This window comes from Amphiprion ocellaris, chromosome 9, assembly GCF_022539595.1.
Source record: "Amphiprion ocellaris isolate individual 3 ecotype Okinawa chromosome 9, ASM2253959v1, whole genome shotgun sequence".
NCBI lineage: Eukaryota > Metazoa > Chordata > Actinopteri > Pomacentridae > Amphiprion > Amphiprion ocellaris.
In genome coordinates this window covers 25,735,054-25,756,623 of record NC_072774.1, presented here as the reverse complement: position 1 = coordinate 25,756,623, position 21,570 = coordinate 25,735,054, and the positions used below count along the sequence as shown (strand labels likewise).

At 40.9% G+C, this 21,570-nt stretch overlaps 2 protein-coding genes across 7 annotated transcripts in view; one reads left to right on the top strand and one right to left on the bottom strand.

The window, feature by feature from the left end:
* triob (trio Rho guanine nucleotide exchange factor b) overlaps positions 1–10,408 on the bottom strand; it is a 106,149-nt gene extending 95,741 nt beyond the window's left edge. For 2 of the 6 annotated variants that reach the window (XM_023277584.3, XM_023277585.3), the window contains exon 1: positions 10,107–10,399. In XM_023277584.3, the coding sequence (XP_023133352.2) occupies positions 10,107–10,176 (70 nt within the window). In that variant the 5' untranslated portion in view covers positions 10,177–10,399. Of the gene's footprint in view, positions 1–10,106 lie in introns of all 6 variants that reach the window. The other 4 variants (XR_008602729.1, XM_035951549.2, XM_055013550.1 and 1 more) reach the window with 4 other exon arrangements.
* Positions 10,409–17,642: 7,234 nt separating this feature from the next.
* Positions 17,643–21,570, top strand: part of dnah5 (dynein, axonemal, heavy chain 5) — a 104,832-nt gene continuing 100,904 nt past the window's right edge. Inside the window, exon 1 of the mRNA XM_055013727.1 lies at positions 17,643–17,950. Coding sequence (XP_054869702.1) covers positions 17,861–17,950 — 90 coding nt within the window. The 5' untranslated portion in view covers positions 17,643–17,860. The remainder of the gene's footprint in view (positions 17,951–21,570) is intronic.

Below are 21,570 nucleotides of genomic sequence, written 5' to 3'. Positions count from 1 at the left end.
CAAAAATTAAAGCTGTGCGATTACAGGGTTCAAATGAGAGAGCGAGTGAGCAATTGTGAAGCAGCTCTTTGATCTGGATATCTGGATAGTCCCTTCCTGAGATTAAACACATTAAACATTTTGCACGCAGATTCACAAGCGCACACACGCACAATCTACATGTGAACTCTCATACACAAACAGTACAGGCTGCAGCATGTATATAGATTTAGAATATAGGTCCTTCTGCTCCTTATCTCTGCTTTACCATGTGCTCTTACAGTTTGTCACACACAGACAAATGCATGACTCTCGGCACAGAGCTGATAAAAGAAGGAATCGTTTAAAAAGCATGGCCGATATCAGTATCTCTAATGCTTGAGGGATCGTCTTTAGGGAGATGAAATGTTAAAAATTATTCCACCAGATTTGTGGAGAAGCAGAGCCGTGTGTCTGGTGTTTGGTATTCTGAGCTTGTAGCATTAGAGTGGAGACAAATTTGGTCTGCTGATCTCAAGTCCGTGACGTCAGTTTTGGCACCAAAATCAATTCGGAATGGATTAATCAATAACGACTGATTCATTATGGATGCAGTCCTAATCCACATATCCACAACTCAAATCTCATCTCAGCTAAAAAAAAAAATCATACATAAATAAAAAGGGACAAAATGACTTGAAAGAGACTACTGATGACAGATCTGTGTGGATGACATTAAATAAATAATAATTACTCCTGAACTCTGAACTTTAAATTAAAATTTCCCAAATGTCAGACCAAATGTTGTCAATTATTATTATTTTTAATTCTTACTTGGGTCAGCATGCACCTTGTTTCTAGCAGAAGACTGAGCAACTTTTTCTGGGTCAGTCAGCAGTAGGACACTGTAGTGGCAGCAGATAACAGAGAGGAGAGGTGGGGGATGAGGGACGGGGCAGCTTAGTTCCTCACTCTGACTTCCCCTGGCTGCCTTTCTGAGGAGAACAGCCTGGCATATGCTGCTGCCTAGCGAGGATTACAGTAAGCACCTGTTCACACACTCTATGTTACATTTCATACAGTGTGGATAAAGTGTTTGGTCCGGTGAAAAGTGCAGAATTTTCGACAGCTTATATATATATGCTTGGCATTGATTTTTTGTTCACAAGGTGAGTCAGTGAAAGACAGAAGGCAACAGTCTACCGACCACAGGGGTTAAGGACAAGTGAGGGAACGTTCACACTGTAGCTGCCATGAAGATCTAGCCATTATAGGAAATTAGGCTTTTTGCAAAATCTCCTCATCTGAACTCCATCTAAGCTGCAGCTTCAAAACAGGATTGACATGATGAATTTAATGTTCGTAAGAGGAAAACTTTGAAACTATGGGCCAGTTTGAATAAAAGAAATAGGGACTACTACTTCCTGAAAATAAAGTGAAACTGAGCACTTTGTTTCATAGATTCATCTTACATTAGTTTAATGTGAAATTAGAATATATTAGATTTTCTGGCAACAATTTTTAGCTTGGCTCACAACAGCGAGCAGCAACAAAAAATCTGGCAGCATTTCTTGTAGAACAATAGCAATTTACCAACAGTAAGTGGCTCGGCAAGCCTGTACAGTAGAATGGGATGTTAGGTTTGATCCTCAACCTATTTTATCCGAAGCCAGCGAGGCCAAGCGACAGTTTAGCCCTCCTAAGTCGGAGGAGCACTGGGTTGGCACCGTTCACGCAACACAGATCAGAGCCTGCTGCTGTCTTCAAAGCAAGACGGCATGATGCACTGTGAGTCTGTTTGTGAGCGAAAGAGAGACTCCACAGTTCCTGTTGGACAGACTGAGCACAGCTGTTGACAGAAGACAAGCAGTCTCAGGCAGCACACAAGCTCACACATGTATGCAAACACATACTGCAAGCTGTGCTTTGATTCTTACCAAAGTTGACTCCATGTTCTGCTTTATTCACATTTTTTTTGTTTTGTTTTCATACTAACTGAAGTAAGACCTTGGCTTACCTGCTAACAGAAGTAAAGCATGTCCCCCGCTGCAGAGAAAAGCAGTAATGCATAAGGATTCGGTATGTGAAATTGCAAATATGCAGCTGGACGTGTGCAAGTGTGCTTCTGTGTGTGACAGAACATGAATAATTTAAAGTTATTGCTACACTATCAGCCTCATACAACATTTAAGAGCAAATCACCCTACAGAAAACTGAAAAAGAATAAAGCATTGCACAGCTGAGAAAGAAGGCCAGTTATCTTCCTCACTCTACACAGGAACAGTAACTGGCTCACTCACCAACCAACTTTATGAATGGAAAAATGGCACAGCACTTGACACCTGACATAGTAACACAGCACCTCTCTCTCAAGAGGAAGTTCTTTAAACAACTGTGTCTCAGAGCTCAAGGGGAGCGCAGCCTCATGACTCCTCGGCTGCTTTTTCAAAGTGCTATTCTTGAACAAAGGGAAAAAAAAAAGGCACAAAGCATTGCGGGAGGCTTGTGACTGCAGATACCACATCCAGATGCTTCCTTGGTTAAAGCTGTGGGGAAACAGAGGAGATGGGCTGGATGTCAGCTGAGTACTAAACAGAAAGGATGAGGAAGGAGGAATTACATTTTATGAATGAATCATAATCTGCCTTCGCTGCTCCGAGCTTCATTTATTGAAAGAATAAAATATCGTTTGGCTCCAAAATCTGAAAAAGACCTTGCTTATTTATGGGGAACTCTTTTTTTAGAACTAATGACAAAGTGTTGTGGTGGCTTGTGTATAAAGACACCCCCCCGCCCCCTTAATATGACCCAAATCTGTTTGTCAATCTGTCACTCAAATTTAATAACCTTTGCTCAGATGTCAAATTTAGTGAAGTTATAAGAAAAGGAAGGCATGTGTGGTGTTGTGACCACAAACAGGCGAGCAGATATTACAAAACAAGATCATTATTTGGATATATGACAACGCTGAGCAGAGGCAAGGTATGAGGTAATGATGGGGGGCTGTGTGGGAGACAAGTGGAGGAGGCGATGAAAGGAATGAAAAAAGGATAGAATGAGTGGGAGTCTGCAGTTGACTGATAGAGGTTTCTCTCTTATCAGATGGGCGACTTGCAGGAGACACTCAGACCAACCCACAGCCTATTTTTATGACCCGCAATCCTCCGATGCCTCCATCGCTTCTTCATCCCTCCATCCCCCTCCCCTCTTGCTTGCTTCCAGGGCCCCGGGCGACGTGGGTGGGATGTAGTGATTTATACCTTTGTGCATGTGTGTGCGTCGTGTGTGTGTGTGTGAGGTAATGAAGTTGTCCCACAGGCTACACTTAGCATCCAACCAACACATTACCAACCTATTGGAATTCCTCAATATTGACATGAAGCTACCAACCTTTATCAGTCATGTATATGGAGGAGAGAACTCAACCGATTCCCAGCATGCAGCGATTTTATCACTCTACATTAATGGATGAGGAATGATCTCTTCGGAGGATGGCAGTAGTGTTTTCCACTTAAGACATTACTTTGAATCTCACTGACATTTAGCAGAAAATGAATGGCAAACTGAAATGATTGATCAGCTTCACTGGAACTGAAATAAATATATTTGCAGGACTAAACGAATGACCCGGCCCTTGTCTTTGTGTCTTCAAAGTGACCCCATAGATGTACATGACATTTTACAGCAATCAATAAGCTGGTGAGATGGGGGGTGGTTACATGTCTATAAAGTGTATTACGACTCTTTCAAAAAGGTCGAGAGTCTTTGATGAGATCGATCAGCACGGTCGGGCTGTAAAACAGGTAATTGCCTCGCCATGCTACCTTCCTGATTCGCCTTTGCCATAAAACTCTCCAATGAACACTAAGAGATGAATGGGAAACAGCAAGCAACCAAATGTTGGGGGGATACAGTTGGCTTTTTATATAGGGACATAAAAAACTGCCCCTTATTCCTCACATACAGTACACTAGCTGTTTTTGTCGGGCTGTCAGCTGCTTATTAACAGTAGGAAAACGCTGGGTTCTTTCTTTCTTTAATTGGTAAGTTCAGCACTGTTTATTGGCCCAGTTAATTGGCTTGTATACACAGAATGTGTTACTGCTTACATTAATTGAGAAACGTGATTAAGTCTGTAATTGCATTTGATGTGGTTGTTAATAGCGGAAGGTCAGATTAGATTGAATTTAACCATTTTGCAGCGTTCATGAAGTTCAGCTGCTGATTAACAAGCATAAGTGAGCGAAAACATAAACAGGGCCTGAGCTTGAATGCATGTTTCCATAATTCACCGAACAAAAATTAATAGCACAGTAGCACAGTCTGCAGCTACAAAGACCTGCAGTACGTAAGAGTCATTTTTGCTTATTTTGTATCAGTGTATTTTTGCAGCAAGCGCACTGAAACCACTTCCTGGCTCTAAGTTGTGGCCACTGAGAATATGATGACATCTGGGTATTTCTTTGCAAAGATTTTGAGCTGTTTGCTTTAGAATATTTTTTCCACACATAAACAATGTCACTGCTTATTCTCGTGATTTTGTGATATTGAAATCCACTGGTATAACGGATTGTAGAACAAGCACTCACATTTATTGCAAAAAAAATTTGTATTACTCAAAAAACAGCACAAAGTTTTTAGCTCAGAAGCTACTGTTGTTTACTCATTTTACAAAAACTACACAGATATCGTGGCCTTTCTACACAAATATCTAGTCCTCGCTTTCTCCTGGGGTTAAAAAAGTGCGACAGTTGACTATTCAAGCGGGCCCAGGCGATTTAGCAGAGCAGGCAATGCCAATCTAAGCTTATAGTCTTTAACTCTGACCAACTGCCAATTAGGCTGCCCCTGGATGTAACCGTAAGGTTTCAGCCTCATGGAGAGCAGACTAGCCTACATTTTGCAGGGTGTACTCCACCCAAGCCTCAGATCTATAATTTGATGAGTGAAGGCTTGTTTGTCCCTCTAAGTATGTCATGTCCTCTCTTTCAGGATTTCACTCTCATTCCTCTTATATTTCATTTGCTTTCTTGACTCTGCTCCTCTGTGCCTTTACTAGGACTGCCTCTATTTTCAGTAAACATTCATCTTTGCCTTCAACTCCTGTATTTATCTTTATCTATCTTACGCTTTTCAATATATTCTAAGTTTTAAAGGTGGAGTTTGTGCTTCTGGAGAAATACTGTTGATATTTAGCATATTCAGACATTCACCGGCCCTCTCACTGCAACCTGCACGGCCTTTTGAGCTCCTCTTCTTTATCTACATGATTAAATGAAATGTATGCTTAAGTATGCAGGATAACGTTAGGTCATTATGCGTCCATCGATTTTGACTGTGCAAGAGGAAAATGAAGAATCACCGGTCAGTGGTTTGGCTCTCATTGCTGCCTGCACTGGCACAGGTCACTGAGTTCACTTTGGCCACTGAGGGAAATGGCTCGCTGCGATGTCAATACTGGCACAGCCATTAATGATGCTGATATCTTGATTCTAGCCTCAATGCGACAGCCACTGAAAGACAAGCTATTGACTGACTACAGCATGACCAAAGAGTCACAGCAAACATTATTGGTGTTTATGTAGTTGTTGGGGTTTTTTTTGCAGAAGGGGTTTTCCAGTCTTTCTGTGCATACGAGTCTTTCATTATTATTCTCATTGCAAGTGCTGTAACAAAGTAGAGGTTAGAACTTCTGCACCTCCCCATCAATTATTCTCCTGCTATAAAAGAAAATCTATTATTTAACAGCACAGACAAGACACCAAGACTCTCACACATGTACAGCTGAAAGCCTGTCTGCATTGGTTAATGAACAGAAGCCAGTTTCACGCAGTAAACAGTAGATCTTTGCTTCGACTCTAAGCAATACACCACAGGGGCGTTGTGAGTGATGACCCCTGTCTTATGACTGCTGCAGTTATGACTGGGAATATGGTTCTCTCGCAAGCTGTTATTTAATCTAATTCCAACATACATCTGGTTGCTTTTATGTCAATTGAGTTTCACAGTGCAGTTGTGTACCATAATAGCATTACACTGAGCCCGTAACTTCATTAAATGCCACTCAGGAGACTATATATGAATTAATACCTTTTAAAATATACTACAGTGCAAATGTTATTTTTGAGTTTGCCAGGAAAGCTCATCCCATAGTGCTACCATTTATTTGGCAGAGCTTAATCTTAAGAGGTAATGCATTAGAATATAATCAAATTTTAGTCCATTTGATTTAAACTTATTAATTCATACAGCAAGCGTAACATAAATGGCCATAATAAACACAGAACAGTGTTGTTCAGGTTTTCATGCTTTCGATGACATTGGGAATTGACAGCACTGGGTGCTGTGTATTAAGTTCCTACATGGGACAGACCCAGATCAGGATAACAGAATATTTCTTGGTCATGCATGCATTTTTTTTTTTCATTCTCCAGACTTTAGGGAGCATAGCTGCTTCAAAATGCCGTCATTATTTTTATATTCCTTTCAGTGAAAAATAAATGCAAAAATTACCATTCCCATAAAAATTGTGACTCATGTTGCAAAAACAATATCGATTTTTTTCTGCATAGCGTTCAGCCCTAGCTCAAGGTGGTGCTACTTGACAGCAACAGAGTTCCAGACTCATTCTGATTACAAATTACACAGTATATAAGGTTCACAGGGTGCCTCTCTCAGTTGCCTCGCATTTCATTATTATTAACTAAAAAATTAACAAGCTTGTTTGTACTTCTTAAAACCAATCACAATCATATCAGATGAAGCTCAGCCAACTGTGTCACCTTAAAATAGCAACAGGAGAATTGTTTTGGTGAAAAATTTATATGCAAGGAGGCAAGCATTATCACTAAAATGGCTGAAGTCACTGAAAAAAAAAGTGAACTTCATGATCCACATCTTTGGTAGAGCTTAAAATATTCAGTGCGGCAAGTTCCTTCCCGGAGGTTGTTGTTGTTGTCTCCCATAGTGAAGTGGATTTTGAAAACAGAAACATATTAATAGTGGAAGTGGAGGAGAAAACCACGTGAAATCAAGAATCAAGAATCTTTATTGTCATTGTTTCCACACAGCGAAATTACTGTGCAGTCAATGTCAGGCTTATACCCTCAGTCTGCATTTGGTGAGTCAGACTACGCTATCAGTAATCAACAACCGGGACACAAAGGGGCTCCATTATCATCTGCGCTGAAAACAAACATGGATACTTATTTTTGGCATAATAGTCAACTGATTATGCTATTCATAGAAGGGTAGTGAACAGCTAGATATGGTTATGAAGAGCGTAATTGCATTTCCCATGCCTTAACAGGGTTTATCTGAAAATAGTTGCAAAGCTGGAGTGATGCCTGGATCACTGAGCAGCTGAATATGAGAAGCTGAATATTTCTCATCATTGACCAGTTGCAGGAATTTTGGGATTGCACTTCAAGTCATGGCATGAGCAACCTAGGAGGGTGACTCAGTGGCTGAGCTGTGATCCACAGCAACAGTGTGGGACTCAGAGATGGAGCACCATCTGCTCACTGAAAATAATCAAGCAGAAAGGAACATCAAGTGTGTTCAAGGGCCGGCGATAATATCATCCATTCAGGTGGAACAAATTCAACACCAGGGAAGGATCAAAAGCTTGGACTTTGAGACACTTTAGGTTTTGAGGGAAATCTCAGTTTAATCATCCAAACAATCAGCTATGCAGCTAATATGCAAGCTTCTATTTGGTTTTCAAGCCAGTGAAGAAGTTCCTTCCTCACCAAGTCAAGACTCTTAGCCAGTGATCCAGCTGTTCAGACGGCCAGTCAATCATTTTAGTAGAAGTGTTCACCACATTTTAGAGTTCACTGCCTCACTATAGGGCATCAAAGTGCATCCAGGGCCCCAGAAAAACAAAACACACTCACATGCACAGAGCCCCAGAAATAAAAAAAAAAAAAAAAAAAGCTAGGAATCGACTTTGATGAGCAGCTGTGTGCCAAAAACTTCAACATCCAACAAGCTGACAGCTGTTAGAGAGCATGCTGGAAAAGGTATGGTGGTTGAGATACATAGTAGGCATGTATAAACAAACAAAAAAATTGATCCATCATGTTTGAAAAAATTGCACATATAGATGAATGATAATACAGAGCAAAAGCATAAAATGAAGGATAGAACTAAACAGCTAAAAGGCCAATGAAATGGACGAATCAACTCTAAACTGTCCACAAAGGAGCAACGACTAGAAATAAATGAAACCTGTAGGTTACAAGTATAAAGCTCTTTCTAAATGCCATTGATGGATAGTTTGCAACGTTACTAAAAGGGATCGATCATCTGTTTAAATGATTCAAATGAAGTGATAGTACAAGACATCTGTATTTGGTGTTACACTTATCTTTCACAAAATGTGTGCCAAGGTTGAACAACCTGAACTTTCAGGCCTACCAGTTTTAATCTCACACAACTATTTGACAATATTCACTGAGCATTCTGTGCTATTCTCACAGAAACTTCTTTTTCCATACTTTCACTTCATAATAGTCTCTTATAAAAGTTTCCTGAGGGCATAACCTATTTCTGTCTCCATCATGAATACTGTATGAACTGCATTTGCTGCTATATAAACATTCAAGCAGCCCAACTTCGCTGTGAGCCAACTTTCCAGCCTGATACAAAACGGCTATAGGAAAATACATTGGCAGGCGTCCAACCAACCGTAAGAAAGCATTTGAATACAATCCATTTTGACAACATTCCTAACTGTCTGACTGGCAGAGGCAATTTTTACCATAGCAGAAAGTATGCGGTTTATGGACTGTATAAGAAGCACAAAATACATTTTTTAAAAAGTGTGTGCTTTTCTGCTGCATTAAGGGATTTATATTAACTTCTATGTGGACGTGTGCAAATGTTGTGTGTTCCTGCATGTGTGCAGTCAGTGGAGACGGTGAACAGCAGACCCAAAGGCACCAGGTGTCACAGAAGGAAACAGCTGAGAGAGCGACAGCTGCTTCTTCTGCTGTATATCAGAGGTGGTCTCGGACTTTAAACGAATGCAACTTCCAAAAGCCGTCTCCTGTCCTCAGAATGCCTGCGTTAGAGGCAGTTTCTAGAGTTTGAGCTTGATTGCAAGTCTTATTTCTAAGAGGGTTTTCACTAGAACAAGTACACAATGTCTACGATGAACTCTTAAGCTCTAAAACTTGCCACACAATGTTGTCACACTCATAGAAATGACCGTTTTGCACAATTTAAAAGGCCAAAATAAGGCATGTGTTGTCAAGGAAACATTCTGTGAAATGTCACAGTACAGAAAAACCTTCCGGGATACACACCATAATATGACAAAGACAGTATCTGAATATACCTGGTAACTAATCATTAAAGCGAGAATGCTCCTTTAATCTAAACTGCATCAACAACTACTGGGTTTATAATAAATCTTGTTTGTCACAAGCACCACAACAAAGCCTGCAGCTGAAGCCCCCTTGTGTTGATTCATGGCTGATATCGGGCACCAGTGCAGCCCTCCAAGACTTCTAAAATCATGCTGTGGATGCTCAGTGATAAGCAAGGCAGACCTCTTTATTTGTTATGATGATGCCACCACATTAGACAGGCCCAATACGTAAGTGCAACCTATTGGCCATACATGCGCCCACGGCCTATCCTGTGCGTGCAGAACATCTGAGAGCACCTTGGTCGTGCATGAGCCCACGTCCGTGCACAAGATTATTCAATCTATCTGAAATTCATGATTCAAAAAAAAAAAAAATTGCACGACCGACATCCAGTGGGAGGGTTCGTGATGGATACCGTGAAAACACTCCTATAGTCTGAACAGCCCGTGGTCGAGCTGGAACCATCCACACCTTGGAGCCGACGTGGTCCAACCCAAAAATGGGGTCAGCGGCCGGTGATCAGGGCGCATATTTCAGCAGCTTTTATTGTTGTCATTAAAGGTGTGACAGCTCAGAGGAAATCAGCTGAAATGTTGGCAATAACTACCAACCGGGAGCATCTCTCCTGCACGTCCGACGCACGCTAGATTACGCATCTCGCCCATGAAACCCATCAGTGATATTTTTTAGCGTGTGTCCTATTTGGTGTCAGACCGCCGGTGATCACACCGACAGCTCCACGGTAGAGAGACTCGCCCCTTCCCGACTTACCGGATTTGAAAAACGCCGCTATGTCTGCCGCGTCCTTCGCAGCCTCATCTAGTCCCTCTCCTGCGCTCATGGTTGCGGTCGCTTGTGCGGAAATAGCGATAGATATCCTCAAAGGGCTTTGCTGCTGCCGTTAACTCTTTCTCAACAAAAGCGGGTCCTGACGCCTTTCATTGAAGCAGATCCGGTCATATAATCTGCCCTCCCTTCATCAAGCGAGAGACCTTCTCCTCCATTTTGGCCGAGAAGGGAAAATCCTGGCGACCGATCGGCGGCGCTCCCGAGTTGGGACGTGAGGAGGAGGTGGAGGAGGAGGAAAGGGGTGATAATGACAGAAGGCGGAGGTAAAAGAGGGAGGGGTGTAGGAGGACGGAGGGAGGAGGGCTATTCCGATTCGAGGGGTGGGTGGGGGGTGGGATATCCTGGGATTCCGTTTTCGGGGGGTTTTTTGGTGCATTGTGCGCCACCCGAATTCAGTGTGCGCCACAGCACATCAGCAGTCCCCCAGCGCCACTCGCTGCGGTGCTGATGCGGGCTGCGTGGGTGTCATTCTTAAGCATTTTATGCCTTAATTACGCTGCCACAGATGTTACAGGAGATGCCACAACGACGGAGATCCCTGCGTTTTTTCCCCCTCATAGTAGCAGCAGCCCAGAGTTGTATTTCTCATATTTAAACCTCATCAATAGAGGCTCTTACAGCGAAACTCCTGCAGAAGCACGTTTTAATATTCCCACGGGGTCAATGAGTTCTGCCTCTGCATCATTTGGTTTCCTAACAGTCCTGACCTGCATGTTTTGCCAGCTGCGCACCAGGGTGGCGCAGCTTTAATCAGGAATGCCAAATCATGTTTTAGAGGGAGAGAAATGACGACGAGAGGAGGATGATTTCATTCTCTCTTCATCTCCTAGTGGTGATGATGATGATGATGCTACGGTATGAGGTCATTTGCCCCACAAATGTAACCCAGTTCTCTCTAACAGCTGCAGCTCAGCGTTTAAAGAAAAAGAGGGGGAACACTACGCTGCTGCCATCTAGCGGTCCTCTTCACTAAATGCTCCGAGAAAGTCAGCAGGCGTAGTCTCTGACGACGAGTGACAAATTAAAGCAGGGGTGGGCAATTAATTTTCATACGGGGCCACATGAGAAACTTTGACGGTTGATAAGGGCCGGACCAGTACACCTAAAAGCTCTGCTCAATATATATCTCAACAAAAACAGTAAATGAAACAATACAATGATATAATGAAAATGTGGAACACAGAAAACTATTTAATGAAAGATTTTGTTTTTTGATTCAAACTATGATTGCTGCCTATTGAGTTGTAGATATTTACTATCATAAAGACATACTTAAAATGTGAAACTGATTTTCCAAGTGCTTTAATTACTTTTCAGCAGTCACTGTTTTTACAAACAAAGTAAGTAAGCCATCACTCAGAATTTATTCTAAAACAATATGACCATCAGCTGGCAGAGATTTGAAACTTGCCTTATCATGTCAGTTTTTGCTCATCATGAACGCTATGAGGTGTTGTCAGTTTTTCTAAATCTACATTAAGATGACTGTGAAGCATAAAGAAAGACAACAGCTCCCCACTACACTTAGAGCAATGTTCAATATATCTCAATAAAAACAGTAAATTACACAACACAATGATGTACAATGTCCAACTCTTGAATCTCTGCTCTCAGATCCCAAACTCGTTTAAGCACCTTGTCCAGGCTGATCCATCTGACAGCTGTCTGGTAACCAAGGTCACCATGTTCACTATCATCTCCTCCAAAAAGACAACAAACTGTCTGTAATTCAATGCTCCTGCCCTGATGAAGTTAACTACTTTAGCTACAACATCAGTCACGTGGTTGATTTTTAGCACTGACTTACACAGCACCTCCTGATGTATAATACAATGCAAAAATATCAGTTTCTGTTCTGGGTTTATTTCAGTCACTTTATCTTGCATCCGTTTCAAAAGTCCAACATTTTTCCCTGTCTAATTTGGACAGCCATCAGTTGTAACACCAACCAAATTCTCCCATTTTAGTCCCAGTTTGTTCATGAATGTATTTACCTCAGTGAACCGTCGTGGTTCCTTCATTGGCTGCACAGCTGCCAGCTCCTCCGTCATCTCAAAGGTTTTTTGTTAGTCCACGTACAAAGATGAGTAACTGGGCTGTGTCACGGACATCACAGCTCTCGCCCAGAGCCAAGGACAAAACGTCAAAATCGTCCACTTTGTTGTGCAGCTGAAGCTCCAGATTCTCGGCGATGCTCTCCGCCCGCCTCGTTACGGTTCGCCTCCAAAGGGCCACATTAACGAACGCTCCTTTCTTCTCCGGGCATATAAACTGCAGAGTCCACCAGACATTCTTTTATAAACTCTCCATCAGAGAATGGCTTACTGTTTTTGGCGATTTTGTAGGATATTAGAAAACTCGTCTTGACTGCTGCATCCCTTGATGTGAGCTTTGGTAAAACAAAGTCATTGCTGCTTTAGCAGTTTAGCTAGCAAACCTTCAGATATCTTCGCTGCTCTGCATCAGTCAAATGTTTGTACTTCTCCGCATGTTTGGTCTCTTAATGTCCATTCAGATTATAATCCTTGAGCACCGCGATCTGTTCTCCACAAACTAGCCCACAACTTTACCTCTGACTTCAGTGAAGAAATACTTGGAAGTCCATGCTTTGTTAAAAACTCTGCATTGGGAATCAATCTTTCTTTTTTTGCAGTTAGCTGACATCTTCCCGAGCTGAACCTAACAAACAAACCAATCAGCGCATAAACCTTATGCGAAGTACGGAAAGCACGCGCGAAAAAACGTTAACTTAGCTGATCTTTCAAAGTAAAAGCAGTGCAGGTGTATTGCTTGCATGTATTGCGATGATATATATTTGCATTGACTTTTAATATTTTCCAGTGACCTCATACGGGCCAGTCAGGGCCATCCGGCGGGCAGGATGTGGCCCGCGGGCCGTAGGATGCCCAGGTCTGAATTAAAGGAAAAACATGAACCTATGTCCTCTCTAATGAGGAGACTTAGTGGATCTCTGTAATGGTGGAGACGTTTTTTTTTGTCCATTGCAAATCACTACAAAGTTGTTCTGTTGTCCTCTCATGAAACTTTCTATTCTGAATTCTCTATAGAGAAGTTGTCCTTTCAGCGTCTGCAAATTGTTCACAATTAGTTGCCCCTTCCTGATCACATAACTCCAGTCCTGGCCTCATTCCACTGGCCTCCTGCTTGCTTCAAGGTTGATTCTAAGATTTAATTGTGTTGTTGTTGTTGTTTTACAGATTTAAATGGCTGGGCACCAACTTACTCAGCAGAACTCCTGCACCAACACACCCCAGTTGGAGCACTGACCCAGATGTCCCTGGATAGTCCAAGATCCAGGCTCAAACAGAAGCAACCAAGCCAATAGTTGCTCCTAATTTCTGAAACAGTGTATCTTTCCCTGTGAGAACGGCTCAGGATTACAAACTTTAAAATTGCTGCTTAAGACCCACCTCTTTCCTTTAATTCAGGGAGAACCTGACACCCAGACTTAATCTATTATTGGGTTGTGTTCTTTACTATTCTTATTTTATTAATTTTATTTCTCTTTTTTCCATGTGTTTTATTATTTTAACTGTACAACACTTTGGTTCTGCTCCTGTTGATTTTAAATGTGTTTTATAAATACATTTCATTATAGACTTGTCAAGGCCATTGCGTTTTGTTAGATTCCTTCCTCTGTATTTTCCTATTTCTTGTCCATTTTCTGTTACATCCTGTTTTATTTTGAAATCGCCTTCCCTTGTGTGTTGTTTATATAGCTAGTTCCTCATTCATCTGTTTTTCCCTCCCTGTTTGATTGCAGTCATTAATTTCACCTGCGTACTGTGAGTCACCTGTCGCGTCTCCCTAATCAGCTCTCTTTGTCCTGTGTCTTCTTTCAGTTCGTTCTATCTATATGCTTGGTTCTTATCTCGTTCTCATCTGATTCCGGTTTGTGTTTTAGTGTTCTGAATCCTTAACCAGTTCACCTGCAGTTTTGTTTACCTCGTGTTCCACGCCTAATGAGCGTTTGATTTGTTCTTCTGTTTTCTGAACTCAGTTTTCCTGGATTAGCTTGTTCCAGTGTTTTCAATCTCCTTTTGGCTGCTCTCCTGCCTTTGTTAGCCTTAAAGTTTTGAGTAAATTTTCTTCAGTTACGTTATAGAGATGAGCTTTATGGTTCTTTGAAGGGAGCCGGATTTTGAGGAGCCATTTCTTTCAAAGAGCCGTTCAAAAGACTCGTTATATTCATTTATTTTAGAAGTCAACAAGAGGTAACTCGTTTTTATCAAGGAAACAATCACTGGTAGCAGTTATAAGAGAAGCTATGGATCAGAATAATTAAAATTTACACATCCCACCAATACATACTCTATCGAGTTTAATTTCTATTTTTCTATACATTTTATTCTTATTATTTTTTGAATTTTCTGTATTGTTAAAATGTTCTTGTGTGGTTTACATTGTTTTTGTTATTGTGTGTGTGTGTGTGTGTGTGTGTATGTGTATATATGTATATGCATATATGTATGTGTGTGTGGATAGATAGATAGATAGATAGATAGATGGATAGATGGGGTGGTGGTGGTGCAACGGTTCAGTCTCTGGAATACTGGTCAAAAAGTTAGCAGTTCAAACCCTAATGCGGCCACTGTCGAGCCTTGAGCAAGGCCCTGAACCCTTCCTGCTCCAGGGGTGCTGTACTATGGCTGACCCTGTGCTCTGATCCTGATTGGGATATGTGAAAAGCAACATTTCACAGCACTGTAACGTATTTGTGACAAAGACAAAATTTTCTCTCTCTCTCTCTCTCTATATATATATATATATATATATACATGCATAAGTTGTTTGTTGACCTGGACTTGAAAGAGATGTTTTTTTGACAAATATTACATTCTATTCTACCTTGCGTGTCCTCCCCAGAAAAGTGCATACAAATGCTGCTAAGTTTCCTTTGGCTCTGGTTCATTTTATGTTTATTTTTCGTTGCTAATATCTCCTCCTCCCTGATAAAGCGGTAAATGTGGCTCCTCTCCAGTCAGACTCCCTCACGCTCCTTCTTCTAGAAGTTAGCTGTGCAAAGCTGCATTCACGTGAATGGAGTGTGGACAACTCAGACTTAAGGGGCACACAAGTGACCCGTTAAGAAAACGTGGGCAATTTGCATATGGGAATGGCTCGCAGCTACCAACAAGTTCCCTGGCACTTAATATAAAGGTCCCAACAGCTCTAAAGTTCAGCTTTAATATAAGTAGTTCCACCATACACAGACTCTTTCCAAAAAATTAGAATATCATGGAAAAGTTTTTTTGTTTCCATAATTCCATTCAAAAAGTTAAACTTTCATAAATTATAGATTCAGGGCCCACAATTTAAATGGTTTCAAGTATTTATTTGTTTATTTTTACATAATTTGGGCTTCCAGTTCATAAAATCCATGAAAACAGGAATTCAAAAAATTAGAATACTCTGAAGAAATCACCATTTACTTCTCAGTTTTTCCAGAAAAAAAAGAAATTAGGATCACCTCAAATCAAAATATGGTACTTTCAAAACGATATGTCAATCTTCAATACTTGGTTGGGAATCCCTTTGCCTTAATCACTGCCTTGATGCACCGTGGCATTGCCTGGGAGTTGTGGATGCCCAGATTTCCTTGATGCTTGCTGTCAGCTCTTCTTTGTTTTTGGGTCTGGTGCCCCTCATTTTCCTCTTGATAATACCCCATAGATTCTCAATGGGGTTTAGGTGTGGCGAGTTGGCTGGCCAGTCAAGCACTGTGATGGCATGGGCATCAAAACAGGTTTTGGTGCTTCTGGCAGTATGGGCAGGGGCCAGGTCCTGCTGGAAGATGAAATCTGCATCTCCATACAGATCCTCAGCAGAAGGAATCATGAAGTCCTCTAAAACATTCTGGCAGACTGTTGCGGTGACCTTGGATTGAAGAAAGCAGAGTTTACCAACACCTGCACCGGACATTGCACCCCAAATCATGACTGACTGGATATTTCACACTTGACCTCAAGCAGCTTGGGTTCTGTTCCTCATCCGTCTTCCTCCAAGCCCTTGGACCTTGATATCCCGAATGAAAGGCACACTTTACTTTCATCGGAAAAGAGGACCTTGGAGCACTGGCCAACAGTCCAGTCCTTCTTCTACTTGGCCCAGTTGAGACGCTGCCTACGTTGGCTCAGGCTCAGAAGTGGCTTGACCCGAGGAACCCGACAGTAGTAGCCCATCTCCCGGATGCGTCTGAATGTGGTGGTTTTTGAAGCTGTGACTCCTGCCTCATTCCACTCTCTCTGGATCTCTGCCAGATTCTTGAATCTTCTCTGTTTGATAATCCGCTGAAGCCCACAGTCATCTCTTTTGCTGGTGCATCTTCTCCTGCCACATTTTGCCCTTCCACTAGACTTTACATTGATATGCTTTGGACACAGCACTCTGTGAACAGCCAGCCTCTTTAGCTATGAACTTTTGTGGCTTCCCCATCCTATGGAGGGTATCAATGATGGTCTTCTGGCCAGTTGTCAAGTCTGCAGTCTTCCATATATTGAACTGTACTGAGACAATTGAACCAAACTGAAGCAATGTAATGACACCTGGGGAAACCTGTGCAGGTGCTCTGAGTTTAGTAGATGATTAGTGTGTGACACTCAGTTTAAAACATTCATGCCCTGCAAAATTTGGGCTGATTTCTTCACAGTATTCTATTTTTTTTGCATTCCTGTTTTCGTGGGTTTTATGAACTGGAAGCCCAAATTATGTAAAAATAAACAAATAAATACTTGAACTCGTTTGAATTGTGGGCCCTGAATCTATAATCTATGACAGTTTAACTTTTTGAATAGAATTATGGAAATGAATAAACTTTTCCATAGCATTCTAATTTTTTTGAAAGGGTCTGTATGTATAGACCAGCTCACCTGTCCACTTTAAGCGGGACACGACTGTAATTTACCATCAGAGCCTGTGTTAATAAAGTTACCGCTGCAGTGCCACGTGCGTAAATGCGCACGTCGCTCTCAATTTTAAAGAAACAAGCTTAACGTTTTTGCTGCTGTGGGAGGCTGCAGGTATTTATAAGTCACGGGAAAACAGTCATGGATAAAAACATGATTTAAGTAGATGTATTCATATTCTTGCAAAATTCTGAATTAGCCTACAAGGCGCACTGAAGCAAACATATTACTAAGGTGCTTTGTTTATTTTAGTGACCCGTTTGCATGTTCATCCAACGTTGCGCACAACTTCAAATATCTCCAGCAAATGCTATTAATTTTGTAAACGACTTCTATAAATATTTTGTGTAGCATTTACAGCGTGATTGCAGAGTTCTTGAAATATGAACCAGCAAACATTGACTTGGAAAAACAAAAACATTTGATTTGCTTGTCCGTTTTACTCGCATGCAACCGTAGTGTTTCTCTGTATTCTATAACACCTTTAAGGAAATAACCAAATGGTTAACTTCTTTCTTTCTTTCAGGACCAGCCCTCTGCCCTGTGTCCCCTCACAAATGCCTCGTTACCTTGGAAACTACCCACAACAACAAAGTGTTTCGAGGAAAGTCAGAGCTTCCGCCAAATCTCGGCAAACTGGACACCGAATATCGGAGAAGAACACTGTTGCTGGAGGCGGATGAAGCTGTAAATAAAAATCAGCAAAATCTGGCTGTCGAGGAGGATTTTCTGTGAAGGAATGTTGGAATCATGTCCCTCAGCTCCCGGATCGCTAAAGTGAGCTACAGGAACAGACCCAGCCAGCCCTCGGTGCCCGCGGAGACACTCAAGGAGATGCAGGTTTGAACCGAAAAGATGAAAAACAATCATACTCATGTGTTACTTTTATTTAGAATGTGATGGAAATGTCAACATCAACCGCGAAGCTCAGTTGCTGATGAAATTGGGAAAAAAGTCCCCAAAACTTTAATGTCTTACTTTGTAAAATCAATGCAAATATTACTGCGATTTTTCTGGTGTCTATAATTTCCATTTATTTAGATGTGCACATTTTGCATTTATTCAGTCAGCCAGTTTGCAGTTGGGTATCATGCAAAAATCTTTCGAAGTTAATTTAAACTCAGCTGTAATTTTGTTTTGTCATTGATTATGCACATGTACATCTAAAAATATATATTTTTCTGTGCATTTTCTCCAACTGTAATAATGCAGCTTGCAAAAATACTGACTGCAACCAATTTTCACTTTTTTGCATTTTATCTTTGTCAACATTTTAGATAGAATTAATGCATTGTATTCATATTAACATACCAGGCAGGTGATCAAAACTCAGTTCAGAAGCTTTTCAAAACATATTTTCAATTAAATCATTTAATAATTTGACTTCAGCCTCAAATTAATTACCACAGTTATCTATTTAGCAGAGGTGCAGTAAATGCAGTTAACAGTAGTATGGTATGAGGTGAAAACCTTACATCAGAATTCCCTTTACTATTATGTGATAAAAAGACAATGCTGGAATTAATCTGCTCTTCATTTTTAACTCAGAAACTCCCTCAGCTGTTCTGATAATTGCTCTGAGAATAACTACACTGCTGGAGTGGACTCCCTGGCCTCTCAGCTGTAGTTAAAAATAGCTGTGGAACAGCCTCCTGTAATGCGTGTTGGTTGTATTATGAGCTTCAGTCCACTAGATGGTGGGATGTTCTCAGTGTAGATGCTGCGCTGTCAGATCAGCGTGGGCAAGCTGGATGATGTTGCACAAATACTAAGAAGATGCTGGACAGTCAACTCTGAATCAGCTAAGGTTTTTCATCTAAATTTATCATAATCAAAATGAATAGTCCAGACTTATGAACCTTTGACGTTTAGGTGTTTCTCTGATCACTTCTGATTAATCATGGTTATGGTTTTGTTAGTTATGCTGTCTTTTAATCTTTAATCAATTTAATTTGTGCGTTTCTCTTTTTGGTGCTTATGGCATTTTCTGCATTTCCGGAAAGCACAACCTTGCACACAGGTTATGTAAGAAGCATTCCTTCGTTAAACTGCATTGCTTAATTACCACTTAAGGGCATGTATGTAGGCTGATACATGTTCAATTATGGCTGAGAAAGCATCTAACACTGCAGTAAATGAGACTCTGACTGTGGATCTGCTCCTCAGACTACAGACAAATTGATTCAGTTTCATGCTTGTTTTTGTGCAGTGTTGAAAATGGAAAAGATTTGAAAAGCTCTTCTCACCCTGCGTGGGTCAACAGAGCATTGGACAGTTTCTACAATATCTGTTTGTCTCCATCTATGTTAGTCTCGTATGACACTTTAGCTAAAAATGAAGTCACTACGCATTATAAAGCACAGGCAGTTTATTGGATTTCATTTTGGAATTGCACTCAAGAGATTTTAAAACCAATTTTAGAGAACTTAGACATCAAAGTCCATGAAAAGGGAAATCATCTAAGTTGAAACAGCATCCTTGTGACCTTTTAACATATTTGTTTAAGCTGTCTGTGTCTGTATCGGTGTATTCTCTTGGAAAACAGTGGACCTCTCTTTCTGTCTGTGTATTCTCTTTCAGATCTCTCCTCCCCCTCATTTATTATTTACAGACAGCCTGTTTCATGGCAGCTCACAAGCAGACAGTTCAACTCCGAAAATCAGTCATGGCATAGTGAAAAATTGATGACTGAGCCACTTTTTAATGCAAAGCTTCACAATCATATCTTCAATATCAAACAGCCGATCAGATGCTTGTGGAGAGAGCTGTGCTTCTCTGCTTGATGCCACAGTGAGCGCTAATGGAATTTAATATTAATTGGTGGGAGGTCTGTGTGTGTGTGTGTTCTGGTAAATGATAAGGGTTACCCCATGAGAGTTGCAGCTAATGCTTCAATTCATTACAATCTAATCTACTGATCTTTTCCCCCCTGGTTATTCATTAAATCGATACAATGCCACAAAAATTACTGCCCAAGGTGGCATTTACAAATTGCTTCCTTCATCCAAAACAGAATCATATTACATAAGTAGCATTCGTATTTCTGCAAATGGTACATTCACTGGCTAGCTGTATAATTGAACAGTTGTTTGAACTCTGCTCCTAACAGCCTATATGCTGCACAAGTGTTACATGCTTTTCTCAGCTGTTTTTGCAATAAGCATAAAGGTTTATTCTTGCTTAAAGTAGTTTTTTGTCCCCATTAGTAAGTTTTTCTTAAGGCTAAAAATGGAGGATAAATTAAAAAGCCAGTTATATTCTTTCTCTATAGCTTTCTGAAGAAGCTCTTACAATAGCGACTATTGCTACTTTCAGTAAGCATACAATGGTAATGCATAAAAGATGTGTTTAGTGCGTGAAACCTTCTGTCTTTTAACAGGGTGACACATTTCTTGTTTTGGATCATTTCAATTTAAACTACATCTTCGCATTCTATATTTCATCTGCTTTTATTTGCTGTATCCGTACATTCTAAGAAGTTGTATCCAAGAATGTTTCCTTCCTCTGCTGCATTCAACCTCCTCTCCACCCCCAGCCTTCGTGCTGTCGCTCAGTTCTTTTGTTGTGATAGACTTGTAAGTTGAGAGCAGGAGTTTGATAATTACCTTGCCGACAGGAGGTCACCCAACACCACATTATCTAGTTAGCAGCCCCCTTTTTAGGAGCAACACTCTCATAATTTCAGGGCAGTAACCTTTCTCACATGGCAAATAAGAAGGCTGATTGCTCACATGCTGTAGCAAAGCCGCTTGTTCTCTGCCTTGTCTGCATTGTTAGAAGCTGTAATTCTCTGATGTCACGAAAAGCAAAGCCAATTAAGAGGGTGGAATGACTTGAAAAGAAGTGTCAGTGTAAAGGGCTGCCGTCGACGATGCTGCATTTTAAACCCGACTATCAAAACAAGGTAAGGTGACCCAAGAGTTCTGAAGTTACAGATGACTTGGCTACTTGGCGATCTCCTTCGGCCAGATGTAATTCATCTTTAATGTGTCAGGATTCAGTAAACAGCTGATGTGTTTGTGTCATGTGGAAAGCTAAACAACGCAGGAAAAAATGTTTAATTCATGCGTGGAAGCTTATTTTAAAATGTTTTAATGTGCTGCAGGTTGTGCAGACCTCCCATATGGAGCACTTTATCTCCCAGTAGCCTCAGTCTGGTTTATTTTACATCATCAGAGCTGTTTTTGCATTTTGTAGTTAATGCATCTCTGAACAAGCCCACGTCCATGAATTATAAATCTGACACATTTAGTGTATTCAGAATGCGAGTGTTGATACTGCTGGTGTAAATCAGAATTTTAACATCTCTTTTAGTATCCAAAGCAAATTTTAACACACAAAACAAGTGAGTGAATAAACACCGATAAGATAATTTGTGCACTAAATAGTAAGTAGAGACGACAGCACATCATTTACTGCTTTTCTGACTTTTTGGGGTTTTGCACTTGTTAGATTGTCAT